This window comes from Podarcis pityusensis, assembly GCF_964106645.2.
Source record: "Podarcis pityusensis genome assembly, chromosome: 6".
NCBI classification, from domain to species: domain Eukaryota; kingdom Metazoa; phylum Chordata; class Lepidosauria; order Squamata; family Lacertidae; genus Podarcis; species Podarcis pityusensis.
In genome coordinates this window covers 23,150,627-23,170,199 of record NC_138030.1, presented here as the reverse complement: position 1 = coordinate 23,170,199, position 19,573 = coordinate 23,150,627, and the positions used below count along the sequence as shown (strand labels likewise).

General features: G+C 43.5%; 1 protein-coding gene across 3 annotated transcripts in view; it reads right to left on the bottom strand.

Moving 5' to 3' along the window:
- ZHX3 (zinc fingers and homeoboxes 3) overlaps positions 1-19,573 on the bottom strand; it is a 50,793-nt gene that overhangs the window by 8,436 nt on the left and 22,784 nt on the right. For all 3 annotated transcript variants that reach the window (XM_081009216.1, XM_081009215.1, XM_081009214.1), the window contains exons 2-3: positions 18,550-18,656; positions 227-3,179 (exon numbers count right to left, since the gene is read on the bottom strand). In XM_081009216.1, the coding sequence (XP_080865342.1) occupies positions 227-3,032 (2,806 nt within the window). In that variant the 5' untranslated portion in view covers positions 3,033-3,179; positions 18,550-18,656. The remainder of the gene's footprint in view (positions 1-226; positions 3,180-18,549; positions 18,657-19,573) is intronic.

The following is a 19,573-nucleotide window of genomic DNA, read 5'->3' as shown; positions in this document are numbered from 1 at the left end:
ATGACTGAAATTCCCTTCCAGGACATTGATGTGCCATCATTCCCCCCCCCAAAAAAATCTCTCTCAGCCCTCCATTTCTGTGAAATCTTTAGCCCCCTCTAAAAAGGGGAAGTGATTTCCTACTGAAGTTTCATCTGATCATCAACACTTGTTTGTTTAAACCACTTTTTAATGCTGAAATGTGAAGGGCCAAATTAGCAGAAACAGTTAAGATGAAATCACTTACCAAAGTGAACAGCAGGCAGATGACTCTCCGGATCTCCAAGCTCAGAGCTGCCATCTTGACCTCCAGGCTCCCAGGATTCACTGTTCTCAGAAACCTCAGAAAAGGCATCGACTGTCCCTTTTTGACTGCCGGCTGGCTCACCAACACTTGAGGACTGATCTTCACTGCCTGTGTCTGACACTCCCCTGTTTTCTTCATCTAGCCTTTCGGCAAACCACAGCCTGATCTGTTGAGTAGTCATCTGAGTTCTCTCACACAGTCCTGGGAGGTCATCTTCACAAAGCACCTTGTTCTTTTGGAAATAGTCCTGCAGGACCACCCTGCTGGCCTCACTGGAGGTCGATAGATCTTTAGGAAAGATACCATGCTTGTAGTTCTCATACCACCTCAAATTTCCATTTTTTAAACCATAGCGACTATCTCCAAACCAACGAATCACCTCAGTCCTGGGAAGTCCTGTATGAGAACATATTTGGTCATATTGTTCATTTGTCGGCCGCTGGGTCTGCACAAAGAGCTGCTTGAGCAAATGTCTCTGCTGAGCAGTCTTTTTAGAACTTAGCTTGGGCTTCCGGGTGTTCTCTCTTTGGACATCTTCACTCAAGCCTAGCACCTCACTTTTGCCATTTGACTCAGTCACCTTAAAGTTCTTAAGGTTGATTTTTATAGGGGTTACTTTGCGCTCTCCTGGCGTTTGAGAGCTGGTGGCTGCATCCAATGAGCCATTTTCACTGGAAGCTTTCAAGTCGTCCGAGGAGCCCTCGTCTTCCCCTGAGTCGTCTTCGGCGTCATCGTCCCTCTGCCGCTCTGCGTCTTTGATCACCTGCCGTTTCCTCCTCTCCGAGAACCAGCTGTCAATCTCTCTCCTCGTCATTTTGGTTTCGCTCCTCAAACGGTCCACTTCCTCCTCTGGAGGAGAGGGATTTTGTGCAAAGCTGCTTTCCAACGCTCTGAGCTGCTCAGGAGCCCTCTCTTTATATTTTGTAGCGGAGAAATCAGGTGTCTGGTGCCAGGATTGCCGGCGGACTGGGGTGTGAACAGCAGGTGTTGCTGCCAACGTGGAAGTTAATTCTGGGGTTGCTTTGGGAGAAGAGGTGAAGGTAATTTCAGGCACAGAATCTATTATTATTGTATTATCTCCAGCATGTATAGCTTTGCCACCTCTGATGTTCCTGCAATGGTACCTCCTATCGCTAAACCATTTTCGAACTTCCCTTGTACTAAGGCCTGTGATTTTTGTAAGCCGCTCCACTTCAGCATGTCCAGGAAACTGGTTCCTACAGAAGCTGTCTTTCAATGCAGAGAGCTGCTCATAAGACTTCTTATTTTTGTATATACTGGGATCTAAGAATGCCTGTGAAGTTATAGTTGGGCAAGCGGTGAGCTGTGATGGAGCAGCACTCACCACTTTCACAGGGGACGAAGTGCTAGAAACTGAGACAGTGGCAGGCGGCTTTGCTATCTGAGTCTTTGGAATGGATGTGACTGCTATTGCAAGAGATGAGGTTGTCCCTTGAAGTCCATTTGATATTATTGGTTGCGTAACCAATACACCACCTGCTCCTTCAGGTTTCCCAACAGAATGGCCAGGTAAACTGGCTTGAATGAGATGCTGAACACTACCGGGGCTTGCAACTAGGGGTGTATTTAACACTGTAATGGTGGACTGGGGTATGGACTGAATCACAGTGTTAAACATTTTCTTCCGTGCATCTTCTATCTCCTCCGGTGACCAGCTGATACCCTGCTTCAACCTCTGGGCGGTAAACCAAATCTTCAGCTGTTCTTCTGGGTACTTGGTCACAACAGTCAAATAGCAAAGCTCAGCTTTGGTAGGGTAAGGGAACTTATGGAAAGAGTTTTTCAGAAAGCTATTAGAGTCCATTGTTGCATTGTATGTTGGGATACTGCTCAGGGGAATCATTACCTTGGGAAGGGATTTTGAAGTGGGTAGCTGCTGGTGAAGTTGTTGCTGTTGCTGCTGTTGTTGTTGTTGTTGCTGCTGCTGCTGCTGCTGCTGCAGCAGCTGCACAAATTGAGTGAGGCCTGCCTGCAAAACAGGTACATTTCCTATTATTGAGCCATTGACAACATGTGTTGGTTTAACTGTTCCTGTTGATGATTGGTTCACTGGCACCGGTCCATTGGTGAATGGCTGCTCGCCAACTTTTTTCTCTAGATCCTTGACTGGTTTACTAGATACGTTTTCTTTCAGCGTGTGGATTTTTTTCACTTCTGGTTTCGTTTTCATTATTTTCATAATGGGTGTTTTGGTAATGATAATTTCAGCTTGGCTGTCTTGACCTTCATCAGGGAGGTCCCCCAGAAGGTCCTGGCTGCTGCTGGCATCTCCAATGGTTTGCTCCACAACCACGTGCTTGCCTTGTTTCACGACATTCCAGATTAAGCCAGTTTCCCCAATGTGGCACTCTGCGTTGTGGCAAGAAAGCTCTTTGTGACTCTTGACCAGGAAACTGCACTGCACACACACAAAGGACGGGCCTTTGCTAAAGTCTATGTGCTCAGAATCAAGGTGACCAAGGAACTGATTAATGTCTCGAGAGCCAAAATTGCAATACATACATCTGTAAGTATCACCATCTAAGATACCACTATGTCCATTGGACAACAGCCCATTTTTGTGATTATTGTGAACAACAGTGTCACTAATAGGCAGAGTTGCAGGAAGAACAGACTGTTGAGATCCTTCATGATCAACTCCAACAGAGCCTGGTTGCGACTCCTGCAGTGCCAGTGTTTTTGGTGGTATCATGCAAGGCGTTGTGGATTTCCTTTTGCTGGCCATTTTTACAATCAGTGAAGATAATAAAAGATTAGAGGGCAGGTGCTACTCTTTGAGACTGCTTTGCAGGCTATATTCCTGAAAATCCATGATGCCCAGAAAAATGTGTATGTCAGGAGTCTTGACAACCATTTAGGTCGGCCATTGAATCTGAGGAAACAGAAAGAATAGCGTATCAGCAGAATATTGTGCTAAACATTTTCACCAGCACAACCGCAGGCTGTTTATTACTCAGTTATATACTGTGTTGCATATACATCATAAGATAGTTAACTAAGAAACAGTATTTCAGTTGGTCAACCGAGAAACTGATAGCAGTTGTCTTTATAGAGCTAAGAAGAGACAGATATGTTGGCCACACATCATGGCATAGCTGATATTTTGGAGAAAACACAACCTACAATATAGGAAAGATTTAAAGTTACCCAAATTAAAACTGTCATGGAGGTACAGTGGTACCTCAGGTTAATTCGTTCCAGAGGTCCGTTCTTAACCTGAAACTGTTCTTAACCTGAAGCACCACTTTAGCTAATGGGGCCTCCTGCTGCTGCTGCGCCTCTCATCCTGAAGCAAAGTTCTTAACCCGAGGTATTATTTCTGGGTTAGCGGAGTCCTGAAGCGTATGTAACCTGAAGCATATGTAACCCGAGGTACCACTGTATTATAATTTTGATTCTCCTCTACCCACCCCTCCAGGTAATGATGACTATATCTGTTTTCATTAAAGTACAATGTAGTTTTTAAATCTAAACAAAAGACGGAATCAAAGTTTGATTTTCAGTGGGTCTACTCAGAGTATGACTAATATTGGATATCATCCATGGGGTGCAATTCATCTAATGAATTGCATTAGATGTATGAAAAATCACTATAAGACTGGCCAGCCAAGTGTGCAAGCAGGAACCATCAATGCTGGAACCAAAAACAATTCCAGAAACTGGTGTTGCAGAGATTATACTTGCCGGTTTTTGTAGCAAATGCAGGTCACAAAGACACCTTTATTTTAAAAGGAGGAAAACACTTCTTGTTTTGTTGATACATTTCTGACACATTACTCAACGAAGCAGGACAAATTAGGTGATAAGATACAGGTTTCTCGCACAAACATTAGCAGAAGCAAACTTATAGAACCTTATATGCCTATGAGGGTGAAAGAGAAGCTCCATAACTGATTTACACTAGAGGGGATAAGTACATGGATGGTGGGGGGAGATGCTTGACAGCTGAGCAAAGTCAACATACACAAGCTGAAAATTAGAAAAAGGGCTTCTCTATGCAAGTTTCACTAGCCCCTTTTCCAGAAATGTATGCACATGAACATAATTAAACTGCACTGGATATATCCATAGGAATAACTAAAGAGGGCTTTGCCTGATTCCCACAGTGTTCATGCATGTACAGTGGTACCTCCGGTTGCGGACGGGATCCATCCCAGAGGTCTGGTCAGATCCCAAGGTTTCCGCAACCTGAGGACCACTTCTGTGCATACACGCATGGCGAAACCCAGTAAAATACTTCCGGGTTTACCACGCGCACATCCCGAAGTTTACGTAACCAGAGGGTTACGTAAGCGGAGGTTCTACTGCATTCAGAACAGGAGGACATAAGCAGTTTCTATACCCTTAAGAGGATCACTTTTGGTGACGCAAAATGGATACACCCCAGAATTCTCCCAAACTTCGCCTCCTGCAAGACAATCAGCCATGCTCCTTGTGGTGGGTAGAGGCACCTTTGCAAAGGAAGAGCGAACCCTTATGGTACTTTCACACAAACAAGCTGTGCGGGAATTCAGACATCACTCCAACTTGGAAAGCGTCCATTACTCTGGTGGTTGGGATAGATATACAAAAACACAGAGCTACCTTGTGCAGAAACTGACCCACTACTGTCTACTTGGAATGTTTTCCAGGATCCCAGACAGTGTCCCTTAGCCTTACCACTCTGGGTTCTTTTTCACTGGAAATGCAAGGGACTGAAACCCCCGATCGAAATAACCCTGTGATGTGGGCAGGGGTCTTCCCCGTATTGGTTGTAAAGTGGCAACCATATGGCAAGGTTTAAGAGAGCCCCACAGTGCAAAGAAAGAAAGAAAGAAAGAAAGAAAGAAAGAGGAGTTAAATAATATTCTGGTTTGCTAAACCAGAGTTACTGATTGACTAAATGTTCCTTAAGTTCTTTAGCGCACCATGAAGGCTGGGTCTCCAAAATGAAAAGCAGTGATGAGTGTGTCATTTACAGAACAACCGCAGGGAAAGCTGTTTTGATTCGGCTGAACCACTAAAAAGGCCAGATCTGGAATACTGTGGCAGCCTGACCTTATTCCCAGAGGAAAAAGTTAATATTTGCTCGGCCCTCTCATGTAAAGTTAGCTGGAGTTTAAGCACAGTGACAACACACCAGACAAAATGTAATCGAAAGGACTGTTTGTACATTTCTTTTCCCTCTAGAACAGTTATATAAGCACTATGCAGAAGGCTGGTGCACACTTGCATCTGCAACTTGAGTTGCGTACTGAGCAGACCACAGGATGTTTTAGATTACTAAGCAAACAGGGCTCATGTATTTGCAAGTTGCAAAAGAGCCAAGCTTAGGAGCAACACTTCTTATTTCACATCACAACAGGTTAGGCCCAATTTCTAAATTTTCAGAATTTGTTCATTTAAGCACGGGTGCGTGACGCTGTCATGCAATGAGCCAAGACCACCATATGTTCCAGCACAGTCTTGTCTGACAACAGCTCCTAAGTGTATCGGGGAGACAGTTCCTCCTCATCACTTGCAAGCTATGATCCTTTTAACTGGAGGTCCCAAGGGTTGAATCATAGAACTTTAGAGTTGGAAGGGACCCCCAGGGGTCATCTAGTCCAACCCCCCACAATGCAGGAATCTTCACTAAAGCATCCATGACCGACGGCCATCCAACCTCTGCTTGAAAACATCCACGGGAGGAGAGTCCAGCACCTTCCAAGGGAGTCGCTATTCCACTGTTGAACGGCTCTTACATTCAGAAAGTTCTTTCTGATGTTTATTCAGAATCTCATTTCTTATATCTTAAATCCATTTGTTTGGGCCCTAGCCTCCACAGCAGGGAGGAATCTGGGACCTTTCATATGTAAAAAAAATGCTGTACCCATTTCCTATGGCTTCTTCTCCAAAATAAACAACTTAAAACTGCTTTAACCAGTGCCAATTTATATTACACATTGTTTTCCTACAGTAAAAGCATCACAATTGCTCAGGGATATTTCAAAACTTTCTTATTTTATTTTTAAGTTTGGCAATTTCACTAATTGTTCACTAAACTTAACCATCCAGGGGTCCTTTACCTTGCCTAATATTTTTTTCTCCAATTTTTACCTTGTTTTAAAGAAAGTTTATGTTAATTGTTGTCTGTACTTTTATACAGGCATTGGGGTCAGATGGTTTCAGCCCCTATCCTGTCCCAAATTCTAATCTCGCTAAAATAATCTTATTTAACAGCAGCAGTTATGTTCAGATGGTGTTAGCCAGTGCGTACTATGATTTTATTTATATTCTAGGAAGGTTGAAATTTCATTTTTTTTAAACCCACTTAACATCACACCTACTAACTGTTCCACTTTGAGACAGCTAAGTTGAAAGGGGGAGGGTATAAGTAAAGTATCATAAGCTCTTTTAAGAAATAATATGTACCATCCCTACAGAGCTCATGGCTGTCTTACAGCTGATGCTACCCAAGTTATTTTGATGACCTTGAACACTTATTAAGGAAAGCAGAACTCTGGGTAAGTGTAAGTTATCTATACATTAACGTAATTAAGTTTTAAATAAGTACTGCTAGGTAAGAATGCCCCAGTCCTTTTCGGCTGGCTTGTAAATGGCTTGTTTTCTTATAATTAATAAAGGCAGGGTTGTTAACGCAAAACATTCAAATGTCTGGTCAATGCCAAAGTCTACATGTAGAAGATTAAAAGTGTGATCTTCATCCAAGGCTTGCTTAGCAACCAAAACTGAACATGTGCCATATTTGAGCGTAGATACTTAAGACCACTGAATACTCAATAAAGTTTTCCTTCTAATGAGCTTTCAGTACCAGTTTACCTACACAACTAGGGTGGGAGAATAATAAGCAAAGAGCAGTTAAGACATGAGTGATCAAGTCCTCTGACCTCTGAATATGGATGCGTGTGTACTAAATAACCCCAGAAGTGCCAACATATAAAAGGATGTCACATAGAGGAGGGAGAAAGGTTGTTTTCTGCTGCTCCAGAGAAGCGGACACGGAGCAATGGATCCAAACTACAAGAAAGAAGATTCCACCTAAACATTAGGAAGAACTTCCTGACAGTAAGAGCTGTTCGACAGTGGAATTTGCTGCCAAGGAGTGTGGTGGAGTCTCCTTCTTTGGAGGTCTTTAAGCAGAGGCTTGACAACCATATGTCAGGAGTGCTCTGATGGTGTTTCCTGCTTGGCAGGGGGTTGGACTCGATGGCCCATGTGGTCTCTTCCAACTCTATGATTCTATGATTCTATCCACAGGTAGCTTTTGGTGACAGCTTGCTTGGCATACACATTGCCATGCTAGTGGCAACTGGCACAGATGGCAAAGGCAGATTCCCTGCAGCACCAATAAGCAGCTGGACCATATCTTGTGAAAAGTTTACTTCTGCTGGGACCATATGGAAGGCCCGTCCAAATATAGACTGTGTATGAGTGGGTCAGCATTGTGCCCTCCCATGAGGTGGTAAGGAAGCCTTTTAAACGCATTTGTGGGAGGGGGTTTATTATTTTGTTGGGTTTTTTTAACTATTTATTTGTGCTTTTACCTTGTATCCTTATCTTGTGAACCACCCTGAGTTCTTATGATGAAGGGCAGTATATAAATCTAATAAATAAAATCAAATAAATTATCAGTATTAAGCCGGTTAAAGTTATAATTACATTATAACACTCGCAGAAACAAATATAGGCAGGCATGTGGGCTGAGAAATTCCTTGTAACCTTAATTTTTAGAAACAAACTATGATGAAGTGCTGCTTTCAAACAACATCCAATTAAAGGGACACTAAATGAGCCATAATTTTGACATGAATGCTGTAGGTATTTGTTTTCATGTCATTAAAAAACAAACCCCAAGGCAACTTATGATAACATTAAAAAAAAACCTGCACGAAAATCCCCAACAAAATTCACAGACTAGAACAAAGATAATCACAGCAGCACAACTAGATTAAGTGGGGGAATGGCATAATTTAAGAGGTCGGGTTGAGGCTTCAAACTGCAGCCCTAAGACATGGAATGTCCTCAGACATTTCCTATCACCTGCACCCAGGTTTGAAAGTGGTGGTGCACATGCAAACTTGGCAAATATACATCTTCAGATCACAGCATTGATAAACATGCCTCCGAGCTGGTTGGATCACTGTTTGCTAATACAGAGAACCATTAATAGCAGAGAACCATTTCCACATTGATTTATCTGCTCATGAATCTTTGTATTACAAAAAAGATTTGGGGTGCACTTCAGGAGAAGCTTCCAATTTACCTGGAGCCACTGCCACACCTGTTCAGCTGTCATCAACCCACATAAACTGAGTATGCTAGAACACGTCCAATAATCCTCTGAAACTGCTTTGCAGAGGGAAGATTGGTAATGGATTTTTATCCAACTGCACTTCACAAAGCTTCTTCATCCATTTTCTTGTTTTTAAGAATATGGAGACTGCAGAAATTCTACATAGACTGTGCCACTTTCAGAGACTTGACTCTTTTAAATAAGAATCCACTTCTGCGTCCTTATTCATTGCAATATTTCTGTGATGCCTGAAGCTCTGCTCTGGTCCTATGTAGAAGCTCAGATGTTAAGTACTCAGAAGGGGAGACCAATCGTGGGCAAGAGATGCAGCTTTGCACACTTACATCCAGACATCTGAGGATGCTTCTAGTAAGTAAGGCAGTAGCATTTCCCTTGCATTGGTAATCAGTGCTTGCCAAACTGTTGTGCAGCAGTTCCACCATTCAGCTTAATTATCCCATGATCTACCAACTGAATATGTTGCCAGGGTGATCAAGTGATGAAGGGCTGAAATCTTAATTTTGTTTCAGGCCAAAAACTAAATTGAAAAATAATGTTGATGAGTAAACTAAGGCCTGACATCACAACACAAGCTTGGACAAACACCTATATGGAGGTAGCTCCTTCCTTGTTCAAACGTTTTATCTGCTCTCAGAGAGCTAAGAGCCAGTGTGGTGTAGTGGTTAAGAGCGGTGGACTCGTAATCTGGTGAACCGGGTTCAATTCCCCGCTCCTCCACCTGCAGCTGCTGGGTGACCTTGGGCTAGTCACACTTCTTTGAAGTCTCTCAGCCCCACTCACCTCACAGAGTGTTTGTTGTGGGGGAGGAAGGGAAAGGAGAATGTTAGCCGCTTTGAGACTCCTGAAGGGGAGTGAAAGGTGGGATATCAAATCCAAACTCTTCTTCTTCTTCTTCTTCTTCTTCTTCTTCTTCTTCTTCTTCTTCCAGTTTGACGAATCGAGAAATTACATCAGGAGAGAAGCAGGGGGAATAAGCAATCAAGTGGCAAGCCTAACTGAACTGCAATTTTTAGATTCCCTGTGCGGAACACAGTTCATAAAGTTATGAACCTTCAGTTCATAAAGAGCATCTCAGAACCTGAATTACAGGTTGAAATGGACAAAGTGGCTCAGAAGCAGATCAGGTTAAAAAACAAAACAAAAGATGCATTTACAGTGGTGCCTTGCAAGACGAAAAGAATCCGTTCCGCGAGTCTCTTCGTCTTGCGGGTTTTTTCGTCTTGCGAAGCAAGCCCATTAGCGGTTTAGCGGATTAGTGCTACAGTATTAGCGGCTTAGCGGGCTTAGCGGATCAGCTGATAAGCGGCTTAACGATAAGCTGATAAGCGGCTTAACGATCAGCTGATAAGCGGCTTAACGATCAGCTGATAAGCGGCTTAACGATCAGCTGATAAGCGGCTTAACGATAAGCTGATAAGCGGCTTAACGATAAGCTGATAAGCGGCTTAACGATCAGCTGATAAGCGGCTTAGCATCAGCTGTTAAGCGGCTTAGCCATCAGCTGATAAGCGGTTTAGCGGCTTGGGAAAAAGGGGGGGGGGAGGAAAAAAACCCCGCAGGAACTCGCAAGACATTTTCGTCTTGCGAAGCAAGCACATAGGAAATTCGTTTTGCGAAGCACCTCCAAAACGGAAAACCCTTTCGTCTAGCGGGTTTTCCGTCTTGCGAGGCATTCGTCTTGCGGGGCACCACTGTATTCTAATAAGACATACCTCCTCTTCTGTGTCACCATTACAGTCATTTAAAGGAGCCAGTGTATGTGACATAATTGCTGTGTGCAGGCAATGCCTCTCAGCTCTGCTAAGAACTCATGGTACCCTTAGCCTCCCTCAGCCTTCTCTCTGTGAAATGGGGGCAGTAATATCAGCATATCCTTGCTTTTTTAAGGATTACTGGAAAATATGGTGAGAACCCTTAGCATTTAGCTGCTATGTTAGTAAGGTTAAAATCAGGGGGCTCACCCAAAACAAACAAATCACCCACTAAGAAGAAAGAAAGAAAGAAAGAAAGAAAGAAAGAAAGAAAGAAAGAAAGAAAGAAAGTGTTTGTATAATACTATCAAAATGTAAACACTGGAACTGCTGCCACTTTAATCTGTAAAACAGCCCCACGCAGTTTGCATCAGTATCAAGAATGGCTCTATTGTGCCCATCCTTCAATTGTGCTTTGTAGATGTTGCCTGGCTTTCAAAACGCTTGGATGGTTTATGGGCACAGAAAGACCAGTTGAGTGAATGATCACATTCATTTCAAAAACCAGGGCAGAACGGAGATTTGTTTATTTTTTTAATCTGGATCAAACTGTTGAGAGATACGTTTTGTCCAATTGGGCCATGCAGCATAAATATTTAGGAGCTGCTTGCCTCTATTTGCTCTTGTTAAATCAATTCTTTGTAGAGCACAATATGAAAGTAGCAAATTTCAGTTTTCTTTCATTTGCATAGATCTGTAATTGCATCTCTCTGTAGGACTACCCTTGAGGTTGGTTTGGAGGATGCAACTGGTGCAGTGGTCCAGCATCCTGTTCTCACAGGCCAATCAGATGCCTATGCAAGCAGGACCTGAGTGCTAGAGCACTCTTCCCTCCTGCGGTTTCTGAAAGGCAACTCTGACGCAACTTCTGGTTTAGAACAAGTACTGTTTTAATGCAGAGGCTCTCAGGAATTGTGGGTAGACCCAACGTTCTTTCCCTCCACCTAACTTTTATCTCAAAACTTCACCACTATACCTTTTTCTATACCTTTTGCTATTGGCATTTGATTCAGTAAATTGCCCTTCCAACCTACAACCAGGAACAGGGTTACAAAGCTTAGGTTAACTCTCTGAACAAGTGCTCTGCTTGCTGCCTCCCACCCACCCTCCCTTAAAAAAATCTGCTGTGATACTTTTTTTTTGCTCACAATCAGTTTCAAGTTTCAGAACATTGAAGATAAGCAATAACAAAAATCCAGGTGACTCAGGTAGCGGCAGGCTTTTATAACACTGATCAAATGAGAGGACAATCTTGATAGTAGCATTAAAACTAATTCCTTCTGTGGAGGTGCATAAGAAGCTTAGGAGTTCAGAAGAAAGAATTCTGGGCTAGAACTTCATAGCCAGCTTAAGATCTTTTAATTTGCAGTCTCCATGCCAGAAATTTCACATGAGGCAACAGGGGCATTCATTGCCAGATCCTAGCATCCGCCACATTCATGGAAATTAGTCACATTTTAAATGCAAATTACACATACCAATTATTAGTGGGCATTCATTAACTGCACAAGCTTTGTATATATCAGACCACAGAGGTTTGAAACAGAAGGTCTGGTATACCCAAGTTAGAAAAGTTTGAATGCTTTCTGCAAAATGTTGAGATGGGGAGTAACAAAAGAGCCCGCTCTTATTCTGAATGCATGCACAACTTATTTCTGATGTATTTCATGCTACGGTTAGCTGAAATGACTATGGGGGGGGGGGAGAGAATTGTCCCCTTAGAAAATATCAATTATTCCCCCCTCTTTTTCTTAAGAGCTTGGTTTCAAGGCAACTTCATTATAGCCGAACACTTTTTCAGTTTTCTGAATATGCTGGTTTGCAGCTCTGAGTTGTTCTGCTCACTGAACTGGCTCATTCTTTTAGCAGAACAAACTGTTCCATGTTGAAGCAGGATTTGGCACTGTGTTAACAAAAGAGTCCCCCCTCTACTTTTGACAGCATTCTGCCAAAGACCTAGTGCATTTCCAGTGCCAAGATACAAAAGGTCAGAAGGGGTCAAGCCAAACAACGGGTATACGCTACAGCATGTGTTGCAGACAGCAAAGTGAATTGAGAGGGGGAGCAACTGTACCCCATTTTTTTTTTTTTCATAATAGCTATTGAGGCAGAACAAGTAAAGTATCACCTGTGAGCCTTAAAGCATTTTCTGGTTTGTGGAAGATCAGCATGGCATAGAAAATATTATTTACTCCCAGTTTCAGCTATACATGCTTCTTTCTGGGGCTGAGATGTGTGAAATCCTCAAGCTGCGGAGATTTTAAGGAACCTGAGAGTTTTGAATGGGTTGGTTCTGTCCAGTGGGGCCAAATATTCTTTGCCATTGCTCTCATCTCCCGCTTGGGATTTAATGAACTCTGGCAATGACCTACTCTCCGTAAATCACAAGCAGTGATAAAACTGAATATCACCTTACGAGAAACAAAGTCAGCTTTCAACATGTACAACAGTAAATTCATTTACTCAAGTCCTGAGAATATGGGATGATGCTCAGAGTCATGCTCCATTATTCAGAACATGCTGAACATCAGGAAGGAATAGCTTGGGTGCTTCAGTTATCAGCTTCTTGGTTTTTTAAAAACATAAAAACAGCGCATGAAATTAACTCTGTTTTTTCAAAGATACCAGTTGTTCTCCCATCCCCCTTAAGCTGGAAGAGAAAAGCAAAGGGGGGGGGGAGCGGATATTGCATCAATGTGACACTAAGTCAGGTTTTATAAACTATAGTAAATATACAGCAACTGCATTCAGAGGAAAACCATGGATATACATGCTTCCAATATCAGGGGAATAGAAGGGACATGTGCTATACAGTCAGCATAGATGGACACGCATTGCACAGATTTACATGTATATGCAAAAAGAAGTAGTAGTATTTTTTTGGTTGATGGAATCAACACACTTGAAGGAGGTTGTAAAGGCTGGTTCTGGAACCGAAAATAAATCTGATCTAATCTAAAGTGTTAAAAGGATATTGTTTTAAGTGTATGCAACTACCGTATCCCATAAGCACAATAATTTCTGCTTGTGCAATGGGACTTCCCCGCTCTCCTCCCACTATACCTTTTACCAATCTGCTCCAGAGGGTTGGGAAAACCCCTAGAACAGCTTTAGAGGTTGCACCAGGGGAGAGGTCCACTGTGCAAGCAGAAATCCTTGCACTGACGTAAAGTTTGCATAGCACTGCACTGAATACAACCTTCTTTTGCTAGGTGATCTCATTCATTTGGCTTACCTTGCTCACTCAGTGTAAAATGAGAATACCTAATTTCTTATGAAGCATGGAAGGCATGCTCTCTGAAAGAAGCTCCCTCTCCTAACAAGCAACTTGTCTACTGGAAAAAAGTTGTTATTTATTTATTGCATTTATATACCACCTTTCCTCCATGGAGCTCAAGGTGCTGTACGTATGTAGTTCTCCTCCTCTCCATTTTATCCTCACAACAACCCTGTGGGGAAGGTTAGACTGAGGGGCAGTGACTGGCCCAAGGTCACCCAGTGCGTTTCATGGCTGATCAGGGATTTGCAGCTTTTGCCGGTAAATTTTGCTTCCCACAGCAGACATATCCTTGGAAGGGCTTAATGCTGAATGCAAACAACTGATATAAAGCAAATGAAAGTGCAGGTGTGTAGCTGGAGGTCACCCAAGACTGTTTGCACCTGAAGCGAGGATTTCTTTTCCCAGAAGAGAAACGCACAACAAGACAGGAAGTGTCAGATGGGAGTGTAGCAGAGATACAATATCAAGCCATACAGAATCCCAAAACGCATCTGTAAGATTTGGAGGCTGCTTAGGGGAAGGAGTTAGCTAACCAAATAATGCCCAGGGAAAACCAACCCTGCCTGTTAGTACTGCCACCAGCCCTGAAAAGCCCCCCTCCCCAATCTGAGTCAGGGAACACTCAGATCTGTTTGTGGACACCCTTTGGGATCCAGCCAGGCAAGAGACAATGATCCACTCCTTGCCTTTCAAGCCCCCAAGGTACTCAGTAGCAATGACCAAGCAAAGCAGGCAGGTGCCACAGCTTACAGTAAGAAACCACACCAATAAAGACAAATGCTTTATTAAGAGACAGCAAAGAGAACCCTTTTATACTAAAGTTGTGGTTTAAGAAACGAAAGACCCTTCCGACATTTCGGGTACAGACCAAAACTACTTGCCTCATCCTAACACCAACCATTAGAGTCACAGGAGCACCAGCAAACTGCATCCAGACAAACATGGTTACAGAGCAACACGATCCTTCATCTGAATGCAGCCCCAGAACCAAGTCAATGGCCAGGTTTCTTATATACCAAAAGGCCTAGAAACAGGAGGGTAGATTGCTAGATTTCCCTTTAGCCAATCAAGCCCTAGGGCCTATTTTCCCCAGCACTAGAGGATATACGTGCTGGAAGACAATGCAGCTGCAGCTACTAAGTTGATTTTTGCACCACCACTATGACCTTGAGCAGTCTTTCAGCCAATGATTCACACAGGTGTTAGATTAAATGATAAACCGGAGCTTTCCCCTTGGAAATACTATAACCAGAATCCCAAGTAAAAAGCCATTAAAATAAACCAAAGATAAAGGGGGGCGGGAAATACAATATAAACACATTTGAAGCATTTAGTGGGCATGAAAAATTACACCCCCCCCCCAAAAAAGCAGCAGGCATGCACTGCAATTCTAAGCTTGTTTATTCAGAAGTGAATCCCACTGGACTCAATGTTGTTTATTCTCAGGTAAGTGCATAAAAATGGGACGCGGGTGGCACTGTGGTCTAAACCACTGAGCCTAGAGCTTGCCGATCGGAAGGTCAGCAGTTCGAATCCCTGCAATGGGGTGAGCTCCCATTGCTCAGTCCCAGCTCCTGTTAACCTAGCAGTTCGAAAGCACGTCAAAGTGCAAGTAGATAAATAGGTACTGCTCCAGCGGGAAGATAAATGGTGTTTCCATGTGCTGCTCTGATTTTGCCAGAAGCGGATTAGTCATGCTGGCCACATGACCCGGAAAAACTGTCTGTGGACAAACGTTGGCTCCCTCGGCCAGTAAAGCGAGGTGAGCGCCGCAACCCCAGAGTCGTTCGCGACTGGACTTAACTGTCAGGGGTCCTTTACCTTTACCTTTTACTAAGTGCAAAAAACATCTGAATTTTTTGAAAAAAACACCTTCAAATACTACCAAAAATGGGAGGTGGGGGAGAGACAGAGCCTGTTCATACTTTCCCAGGAGGATAATTTCATAACTGGGATTCTTCCAGTGCATCTTAAAAGGAGGAACTACCTTTGTACGGGAGAGGAAAGAAGGGGAAATAGGCAGAATCACATTTACCAGTTTCAGATACTTTCTCTCCTTTCCATTCAACTCCCCTCCCCCCCAGTCCCATGGCTTGTCTGAGGGAGAGTTAAAGGCTAGGAGACACAGCAGGGGGCACAACAACAGCAAAGGCAGCAGCCTAATTTTCAGTTAGTTGATAAGTTTAGATGAAATAGGTGGAGATTCTCTCATTACATAATAATTTTCAAATATTGGAATATAGCGACTATAAAAAAGGGGGGGACACATATAACAAGAACGCTGATATACAGTGGTACCTCGGGTTAAGTACTTAATTCGTTCTGGAGGTCTGTTCTTAACCTGAAACTGTTCTTAACCTGAAGCACCACTTTAGCTAATGGGGCCTCCTGCTGCTGCCGCACCGCTGGAGCCCGATTTCTGTTCTTATCCTGAAGCAAAGTTCTTCACCTGAAGCACTATTTCTGGGTTAGTGGAGTGTGTAACCTGAAGCGTATGTAACCTGAGGTACCACTGTACTGCAATATTTGTGTGCATTTCACTTGTGTAGTACAGTATATTTCACTGGTGCAGCAAAGGGGAGGACATCTCCTGTACTTTTTCCACAGAAGGAATGATGCTATCATCTGCAGGAGCTGTAATTGCCAGCATTGTGAGTTTGGCTGAGGGTGGGAGGGTTGGAATATAGAACATGCTGTGTTCACTCCTTTACTGGCAATAACCTTTGCTGTGCTGTTTTAAAAGGCATTTAACGGTCTGTTCTTTACATTAAATTTATCTTAGAAGCTAACACAGTTATCCAACAGTCTGTTTTAAACCGTTCAAATGAGCCTCACTGGCATATGAAATGGCAGCTTGTGCATGACAGGACTTTAGTGTTCATGTTTTTTCCAGTTCTCCAGCAGTTCAGCAGGTGGGTCGCTTGGTGTATATATAGCTCTGTCCGCAAACTAGAGATGCAAGGAACTGTCAACTTTGGTTTACTCCGTTTCTCTTTGTCCCTAGTTTAAATTTGCTTTGCCACATATCCACATCTGTTTGTAATTCTAAAAAATCCTCAGAAAAATTCTTTAGCATTCTGAGTAAATTTCCCTAATGTACACATCTTTCTATTCAATATACACATTTTTGAAAGCCAATTTTATCCAATATAATGTACAGTTGAACCTCTACTTACCACCACCTCTTCTTATGGTCATTCCAAGTCGTGACCGCGGCAAACCCAGAAGTAACTGGCAAGTTTGCCACTGTTCGCGCATGCGCAGGAGTGGCGATCGCCATTTGCGCATGCGCAGAAGCGGCAATCACCGTTTGGACATGCAAAGTGGGCAATCGCCATTCGCACATGGGCAGAAGCGGGCAATTGCCGCCTGCGCTTACGCACAACGGCGCCTCTCCCAGCGACCCATTTCGACCTCTGGACGGACCTCCGGTATGGATTATGCTCGCAAATAGAGGTTCCACTGTATTTTTGTATGTTATTTCCACTAATGCATTTTTATGCACATTTTTGTTAGAATTCCAGCTCCGTGATTTCAGTCATGGAATTGTTGTCTTTCACATGACAGTGTATGTTTTGACTCCACAGAGTGGGAAGTGACGGAGACAGGACGTTTGTGTTACTGTGTTCCGTGAAGTAAGACTATTGTCCTTTGTTCATTCTCTTTGCTATCTGACGCTAGAGAGAGAGGGAGCCATGTTGCAGTGCTCCGTGTGTGTTTATATGTAAATAAAGTAGATTAGCCAAAATGCTGGGTTGCTGAGGTCTGTTACGCAAGCTGCAAAGACTCTGTGGATTCCTAAGTGTGCCAGTGTCTGTTGGCATCGGTCACTGTGATGTTCGGGCAGAAGAAAGCTTTTGAAGCTCCCAAACAATTGACCAGGAGGGAGGGAACATGCCAGTCAAGCATGTGTCTCTACCAAGGTTCTACTCAAGAGTAGGACGAGCTCCTGACAATTTTTACCCTGGCTTGTGCATTTTAGTACACTTTTTTTTTAAGCTAGAGAACTACACTGCAAAATTCAGAAAAATGTGAATTTCGAAGGACGGCTGTATTTCAGTTTGCATATTGTTTCAGAAAGTGTGAACTGCATTTAAATGCAAACTGAAACAAATTTCTTTCACACTCCTAGACAAAGTCCAATGTGCTAAACACAACACTATCTCTCTCTTCCAGGAGTGCCAGCTTGGCCCCACGACCATGGGTGCCGAGGGCCGTGGGTGCCATGCCACATGGCCCTGGCACCAAAATTTGTGGGCACCCAGCCCCTTCATAGGGAATTTTGTTGATGCTCAGGCACCCAGGGAGTTGGCACCTATGCTCTCTTCTATGAACTGATACAACACTTAACCAAACCATGTTTGATTTTTGGATTTACAGTTCATGGTTCGCCTGGAAGAGACAAATCATGAGCCCAGGTTTGGGCAACATACAAAGCCAAATCATGGCTGAGATCACAGCGCTGCAGCAGCAGAAGGTCCAGGGAAGGAGTACAGTGGCTGTGATCGCCTCTCCAAGAACGCTTGATGCTTACATATTCGTGCTAAGTCTATGACTGTGAGCTGAGACTGGGCATTGTGCTACAGTGCTGCTGGGATGTGGGTATGCATACACTGTGCCTGAATGAAGCCTTAGAAGAGCTAGGTTTCAGGAGAAGTGTTGCTGATAGTTGCTTTTATTTGAGAGGATCAGGGGCAACACAAGAGTATTATCGGCTGCAAGAGTACACTACATACACTGTGGCCTACATTTTTGAACTCTCCTTAGGGGCATGGCTATGGGGCTGGTGTCATCATGAGCTCATGCTCCAAAGTCTTTACCGCTGCATCACTGGCATACATGACCTTTACATTAAAAGGCTGAAATGACCCTATGTATGAGAGCCAAGTAAAAAAATACCAAGATCAATGCGTACCTGAAAAAACGTCAATGTTTTCTTAATGCGTCACTTTGCATTTCCTTCTCTTTCCTTTTAGGCATCATAAGATATTTTGTCCTGACAGCTGCAATCCCGATTTAGCCCTGGAAGTAATAAAGAGACCGTGATTGCATTAGTAAATTTCTAGGCAACTTTTTAAGAGCATGCGCTAAGTTCTGCCAATTTCAATGAAACTGAAATGAACCACCAAGACCCTCAGGATACAATATGTCTGAAAAATCAGGCACATCCCAGCAGCCCCTTGGAATATTCATAGGACACTTTGCGGCAGACAAATCTCTTTTTTATAGAAGTACGCAGTCTGGCCCTCCTGGTTGGGACTAATCCCTGCATACGAGAGAGAGAGAGAGAGAGAGAGAGAGAGAGAGAGAGAGAGAGAGAAGCATCCTAGCCTAAGAATCAGAGTTTGTTTCATCCGTTCTGAGGTTCTGGCCTCCTCTTCTTTCCCCCACTACAGCCTCCAGGAATCCATCTTTTTATCATGGCATGACCAATAGTTATTTTCCTGTAACTATCCATTATAAGGGACGCGGGTGGCACTGTAGGTTAAACCACAGAGCCTAGGACTTGCCGATCAGAAGGTCGGCGGTTTGAATCCCCGCGACGGGGTGAGCTCCCATTGCTTGGTCCCTGCTCCTGCCAACCTAGCAGTTCGAAAGCATGTCAAAGTGCAAGTAGATAAATAGGTACCACTTCAACGGCGTTTCCGTGCGCTGCTCTGGTTCGCCAGAAGCAGCTTAGTCATGCTGGCCACATGACCCAGAAGCTGTACACTGGCTCCCTCAGCCAATAAAGAAAGATGAACACCGCAACTCCAGAGGCGGTCACGACTGGACCTAATGGTCAGGGGTCCCTTTACCTTTACCTTTATCCATTATAAATTATATTGTTAGACCCACAGCAGTAAGCAATCCTGAGTACAACAAACAATGGTTAAACAGGCCAAATTCATAACCCACGTTGTAAACTGCAATCCCTAACACTAAGCCAAGATTCTTTG